The sequence below is a fragment of the Amaranthus tricolor genome, chromosome 15 (genome assembly GCF_026212465.1).
Source record: "Amaranthus tricolor cultivar Red isolate AtriRed21 chromosome 15, ASM2621246v1, whole genome shotgun sequence".
Classification (NCBI taxonomy): Eukaryota; Viridiplantae; Streptophyta; class Magnoliopsida; order Caryophyllales; family Amaranthaceae; genus Amaranthus; species Amaranthus tricolor.
Window position 1 is genome coordinate 1,350,937 of NC_080061.1, and position 6,759 is coordinate 1,357,695.

The window sequence follows — 6,759 nt, forward strand, 5'->3', positions numbered from 1 at the left end:
GTATTAATTAATGTAAAGAGATGAAAACTTAGTCATATCAAAATTTAAATACTCCTATATAAGAATACATATTACAAATAACACTTTGTGAGAGATGGTCTCTTATAATTGGGTCGCCCATTATATATTTTGTAAAATATTGTAAGTAGAAAGGAAAAAAAGAATGTTGTAAGTAGGTATTAAAAAATTATAAGTAGACATTTAAATATTAAAAGTAGGTATTAAGAATATGATAAGTAAGCATTAAAAATAGTATAAATAGGCATTAAGAATATGATAAGTAGATATCAATCTTCAATGGGCTGGATTTGAGATACGTCTCTCAGAGACGGTCTCTCAAGAGACTAGCTGTACAAATAATTATGTCTTTAAATATGGTTTGTATTAGGTATTTAAAACAGATTCGATGGTTAGATATTCACTCGACCTTGTAACCGAATTTGTAGTGCTCCGACATAAAAAATAAATTAATAATTTAAAAAAACAATATGAATACAAAATCCGATTTTAAATCAACTCAAAATATCGTCTAATTCGATTAACGAAATGAACACCTCTAATTTGTATAAATATTATAACAAATAGCCCTCATATTATAATAGTCATATTCTGAATATTTAATTTTTATGGTGAAATAGGGGAAGATGATGGACTTAAATGAACAAATAAGGCACTTTGAAGAAGTGATGTTGCCAGCTATTGAGAACAAGCAAAAGTCACATAGAACTGCAATTCTTCCTGAATATTCTTTCTTTATTGCTCTTAAAAATGATGATAAACTCATCTCTACTTACCATAGTCAACTTCAGGTAAATTCCAGCTCATTATTATTATTATTACATTATTATTATTATTATTATTATTATTATTTTGTGTTAAAAATAGGACCATTATTATTGTTCCTCTGTTTTACCGTATTTGCTGCAAGTATATGTTGTCGAAATATTAAGAAAAAGTAAAAAAAAAAAACAATATTTTTAATGAAGCGGAAGAAATACATGGATAAAGTACAAAGATATATTAAATATGAAGATAAAAATTCAAGAAATAGTTATGAGTTATAGTCAAAAATAAAAATGTTATAAATTTAATGTGACGGACTAAAAAGTAAAATGTATCAAAACCTACTGGACAAAGGAAGTAGTATGATAATGTAATATTTCTAAAATATATATATATATATATATATATATATATATATATATATATATATATATATATATATATATATATATATATATATATATTATACAATACTTTAGAGCCACAATTATAAATTTAATTAAGCTTTTAGCTTGTTAATAGCTCTTCGACATCAAATAACATAAAATTTCGTGTACAAATTTTATTTAAATAGAATATTTATTTCTTTATTTTGAAATTAAATAGAATATTTATTAGTAGTTCAATTAAGACGATATTTGCTGCATTACACTGTTAACTCCAAATGATTCTTGTGTTAGGAGAAGTTATAAATTATAAGATATGTCAGGGATCGTTATTTTATGGATCGAAATTTAAACGCATCAATAGTAAGCTTTGATCATTGAACTATTTATTATTGCCAAGGAATCAACTTAGCTAAATGTTTAAGTTGATGGTTAGGACTTTAAGATGTGTTATATACTCTAACGCTCTTCCTCATACGAGAGTCCATAAGGTGAGAAATATAAATGCAACACAGACATTCCTCATATATGACATTGTATATTTTACTTTTAAGGGTACTTGAGATTTAAAACAGTAACCTCTTATCATGCTGGCTTCTGATACCATATTAAGGAAACCAATTGCTTAAAATTAATGGTTGAAACTTCATAATATGTTATATACACTATCAATTATAACTATAATGATAGTCTAATCTTCTTGTAATTTTGGTTGGTAAACTATACATAACAGAAATTATACAGCTTGGGAGCAAGAAATTTTCAATTACATCCATTGATTCATAGAGGAGGAAACCTTTTCTTAAGCAATGGAGATAGGAAAAATGTTATTTCTAACATATATAGTGACCAACTAAAATCTATGGTGAATGATCTTAAAAATGAATTAACTGGTGCAAATATTCTTCTTTTTGACTCTACTAAGACCATAACAGATATCATTTCTGACTCTTATACATCAGGTAAAGATTAGAGTAGTTTACCATATTTAAGTCATCTTTTTACTTTTTTGTTTTTCTTATAATTATCGAATCATTATAAATTTAACCCAAGATTAATTTGGTGTGCTCTTATTTAAAAAAGAAAAGAAAAATAAATATTTTTTTAATTTTTTATATATAATTCTAAGTTTATAACTTTTTTTACATTGAAATCTTTTTATTAATTCACGTAGTAACCTATAAGTAATTTTAGACTTTTAGTATAATACATTATAGTGATTTTTTTGATAAAAAAGTAAATTGACTATTAACAATACCGCGTAATTGCAAGAACATCCTCATATAGTAATCATAAGTTATGATAGCTTGTGGTTCTATTACAAGTGGAAATACACGACATCCATAAATGTTTTTCTACCTATAAACTATTTTTTACTATATTTATTTCCAACTGTATTTTTTTTTGCTAATTTTTTTTTTATATTTTTAGTTTATTTCCTTCGTTTAAAACAGTTTCTAATTGTACAGGTATTAATAGTAGAAGGGAACTAATTTCAAGTAAAGTTTCATACAAAGATAAGAATAGGTATGTTCGTTGTTACTTGTAAAAAATAATAACTTTAACTAGTATATCTTTTATGAGCCGGATTGATATAATTAACTCAATTGAAAATTTATAATTAAAATATTTAATTTTTTTAATGATTGATATTGCATCACTATAGTCTAATATCTAGCTATTTTATTCGGACTTATAACATCTTATCACATTGACCACTGATACTATATCAAGGAACGAATTCAACTAAAAATTTAAATATTATAGTATATATTTTAAGAATTTTCTTTTGTGTCATATATTACAGCAATTATCCGGCATCAAGAAAAAGAAATAGAAATAATTTGAAAGGTATATTTATCATGGGAAGCTCTGTTGTTGATTATGGAAACAACAATCTTGTTCCTGCTGGTGACTCAAACAAAGCTAATTACTTGCCATATGGAGTTGATTATCGATTTGGGCCCACAGGCAGATTTAGCAATGGCAACAATCTAGCTGATCAGATCACTGCCCACCTCAAACTTCCAACTGTCCCATCTTTTCTTGATCATCAAACCAAGAATTTTTCCATTCTTTATGGTGTCAATTTGGCTTCCGGTGGCTCGGGCATCCTCAACGAAACGGGCACGACTTTGATAAATTATCTATAGTTCTATCCCTACATGTTTCATTAACAGCGCCGGATCTTGAACATTTTTATTAGTGTTTAGACTAGAGGTTAGGATTATTATCTAAGAAAGAATACGATGCATTGGGATAGATTGGATTGGCCCAAGTAGACTTGGTTGTACTTATAACACATACCTTAAAAGTTGTCTGGCCAAGACCCCCAAGTCGAGTCTGCTCTCTTGGCCGGGGACTTTAGAAAAGGCCGGCTTGTATGTTCAACTTTTGCTTCTCCTATTTAATTGCTCCTTTTGAGTTTTCAAGACACTCGAGATTAAAGGGGAGAAATCAGAAAATAAAAATAAAAATAGCTGAATAAAAAATCAAGTCGCAAAAGTGAAACGTAATATAATTGGGTAGGGTTGAGCCCCTGTCAGGTGTGCTAACCCCCCATGTGGCTTCACCAGTCACCACTGTGCATAGCCCATCAAACCAAGGCATTATAGAGCGTTTGGTCACGTAAGAATCCACCAACAACTCACGACACATATAACACAATTATATTCTATATTAATTAATAGAGTTTTATATCAAATTATCAGGGTCGTAACCTAAATATACGCCTGAATATAAATTTCCTCATTATCTTGCATGGAGGTAAAATTGAATTAAATTACAATTTAATGTTATGCCGTTGATCCTAATGTGTATTTTTCTTTCCATAACAGGGGGCCACATCTACGTACCAACAAATTCAAAATCTTAAAAATGTAATTTTGCGGAAGTTGGAGAATTACTTGGGGGGCAAATCAAGAAATATAATTTCTCAGTACTTGTTTATGGTGGCTGCGGGAAATAACGACCACAGTTTACGGTACCTTACCGATCCTGGCAAAGATTGGACGCCTTTTACTGCAGAGCTTATTAATGCTTATATTAATCACCTCAAGGTACATCACCTTCATCAACTACTAACTAATCTTCTTTAATTCTACGTTGTCAATCGACTGAACTTTTTGCAAGGATCAATCGCCAGCTGAATTCTAACAACTTAACAAGTTCTTTGAATGGAAGGAAACCGAGATAAAATAGATCCCCAAGAGTTCAGCTCATTTATTTTTTTGTTAAAATATATAACATATCATGGAGACTCTAACTATCAGTTTAAGCTTTTGGTTGAATGATTCGTTTATATGGTATTAGAGCCAGCATGACAAGAAGCTTATGTTGCATCCACACTTCTAGCCTAAAAGGTTCTCATGTAAAAGGGCAAATTAGAATGTATAACACATCAGGTTAAGTTTTTGGTAGAGTTTATTCCTTGACACGCCAAAGCTTAAGCTGATAGTGAAATGTTATATATACTCTAACAAATTTTATAAAAAATTCTAATAATTTTCAAATAACAAAACGATAATTACATGGAACAATGAAGAAAATCACGAGTATAGTAAAAGACTAAAAGTAGAGATTAGAGTTTGGAGTTTTGAATACTTTGTTTGTATTAAATAAAATGAGAGATATTATCTCTATTTACACAAGAAATTAGAACTAAATTAAAGAAATAAAATATTACGAAATATTAAACTTAAAGAAAACTTATAAATCACAATAATAAAATATAAAATATAATATTCAACTTTGCTAGGACTAACAGAATTTGTACAACAACGGTGGTACATTGATGCAGACGTTATACGATTTGGGAGCTAGGAAAATGTTGTTGGTATCAGTATATCCAGTTGGGTGTAATCCTGTTTTATTACAATTCTTAAACAAAACAACTTGCGTAGATGAACTTAATTCAGCAGTTATGGGTTTCCGTGAGCAGTTACTTCGTGTGGTTAAAAGGAAAGCAGAGCTCGGCATGCCTTTGGCTAAATTTTCTGTACTCAATTCTGCCAAAATTCTCTTAGACGTGATTAATAATCCACAACCAACAGGTATAATTACATATTTTATTCAAATTTCAGAATTAGTTTTTACGAAAAACGGTCAAAACGAGATTAAAGTCTCCTTAGGCTGTCTTGTATGAGACCGTTTCACGATAAGACGACCACAAAATAAGAAGCTCATAAGCTAAAAGTTTCTATTATTGGCTATTTAATCCAAGTATGAGACATGCCTTACGGTGAGACCGTCTCATACAAGAATTTGTGTTTCTTTTTTGGTCCACAAATTCTTGTGAGAGACGGTCTTTTTGAGAGACCATTTAATTGGGCTGGCCCATTATATATTTTTTAAAATATTATAAGTACACATTAAGAATAATGTAAGTAGACATTAAAAATACGGTAAGTAGGCATTAAGGATAATATAAATAGGCATTAATCTTTAATGGGCCAAGCTTGAGTTAAGTCTCTTAAGAGACTAGCTGTTTTTGTTATGTACGTGTCAGTGTCACTAGTCATTTTGTTAGATTAATTACATGGTATGTATTATTTTGATCGGAACTTATTGAACTAAATATAATTTATCTGTACACAGGTATGAGGTATGTGCGTGGTATGTGTTGTGAATTAGCCCCTGGATCAGGTAGTTGCGCAAGAAACGGTAGACTATGCAAAAACAGACAAGAATACTTGTTCATGGATGGTGTACATTTAACTTCAGCTGGTAGTGCAATCTTGGCTGACAAAGCTTATAATTCCAAGGATGCTTACCCAATTAATCTTAAGGAACTTTACTTGAGCTTTTACAAGTTCTAACACAAAGGATTTTCAATTAGTGATAATAAATAAATCTTTTTATTTATAGCAAAATAATTGTCCAAAATGATTTAACTTTTTATTCATCTGCTGCAAATAATTAATAGATGAAATTATTCATAACAGATAAATAAAAACTTGATTTTTTTATAGTTTAATCAAATTATCATATTATGTTACTTTTCTTTTAAAGTGAGGGTGTTTTCATGTGTCATAAAACTATATTTTAATTATCAATAATAATAATAATAATAATAATAATAATATTATAATAATAATAAACACTTACATTTAAAAGTCTTTTTGATCAATAATAACATAATATAATATGATTATAAATTGATCAACATGTTTTCATTTGCATCTGTTTCTAGAATTAAAGGTCATATTTGGCTTAATCTCATTGTCTTCTCTGATAAGGGTAAGATATAAGATTATAGTGATTACTTCAAAATAATAAATGTATATTAAATCAGTTCAAAAAAATAGTCTCATCATAACCGTTTTATTTAAGAATTTGTGTTAGGTTAATATATATTCACTCATATGCTATCTTGATTTGGTGATATTAGGGTGATTTAATTATAGAAGACTCCAAACAACTTGGTCCAAAAACACTTTAGTCATTAGTCATTGGCCCAACCCATATATGCCTGAAATTCAAACCGACGGCTCATTGCTTTTTTAACTCAAGATGTGTCGAAAGTCTTCCTCTGCACATGATTAAACCACCTCAATCTATTTTCTCACATTTTTTCAGATATAGGGGCTAC

General features: G+C 29.1%; 2 protein-coding genes across 2 annotated transcripts; both read left to right on the plus strand.

Annotated features, from left to right (window-relative positions):
• Positions 1-1,906: 1,906 nt before the first annotated feature.
• On the plus strand, positions 1,907-3,567 carry LOC130800888 (GDSL esterase/lipase At5g08460-like). Its single transcript, XM_057664610.1, has 3 exons — positions 1,907-2,131; positions 2,639-2,696; positions 2,977-3,567. Exons 1-3 carry the CDS (start codon positions 2,032-2,034, stop codon positions 3,320-3,322), a joined length of 504 nt encoding a protein of 167 aa, XP_057520593.1. The 5' UTR covers positions 1,907-2,031; the 3' UTR covers positions 3,323-3,567.
• A 9-nt stretch (positions 3,568-3,576) lies between these two features.
• On the plus strand, positions 3,577-5,986 carry LOC130801735 (GDSL esterase/lipase At1g29670-like). Its single transcript, XM_057665617.1, has 3 exons — positions 3,577-4,228; positions 4,969-5,221; positions 5,766-5,986. Exons 1-3 carry the CDS (start codon positions 4,118-4,120, stop codon positions 5,984-5,986), a joined length of 585 nt encoding a protein of 194 aa, XP_057521600.1. The 5' UTR covers positions 3,577-4,117.
• Positions 5,987-6,759: the final 773 nt, after the last annotated feature.

Bases quoted from the DNA above. Each gene is read 5' to 3' on its own strand.
- LOC130800888 (XM_057664610.1), top strand. From the start codon at position 2,032: ATGGTGAATGATCTTAAAAATGAATTAACTGGTGCAAATATTCTTCTT. The intron at 2,132-2,638 runs GTAAAGATTAGA...CTAATTGTACAG, and splicing joins TTCTGACTCTTATACATCAG to GTATTAATAGTAGAAGGGAA. The intron at 2,697-2,976 runs GTATGTTCGTTG...CATATATTACAG, and splicing joins TCATACAAAGATAAGAATAG to CAATTATCCGGCATCAAGAA.
- LOC130801735 (XM_057665617.1), top strand. From the start codon at position 4,118: ATGGTGGCTGCGGGAAATAACGACCACAGTTTACGGTACCTTACCGAT. The intron at 4,229-4,968 runs GTACATCACCTT...ACATTGATGCAG, and splicing joins CTTATATTAATCACCTCAAG to ACGTTATACGATTTGGGAGC. The intron at 5,222-5,765 runs GTATAATTACAT...ATCTGTACACAG, and splicing joins TAATAATCCACAACCAACAG to GTATGAGGTATGTGCGTGGT.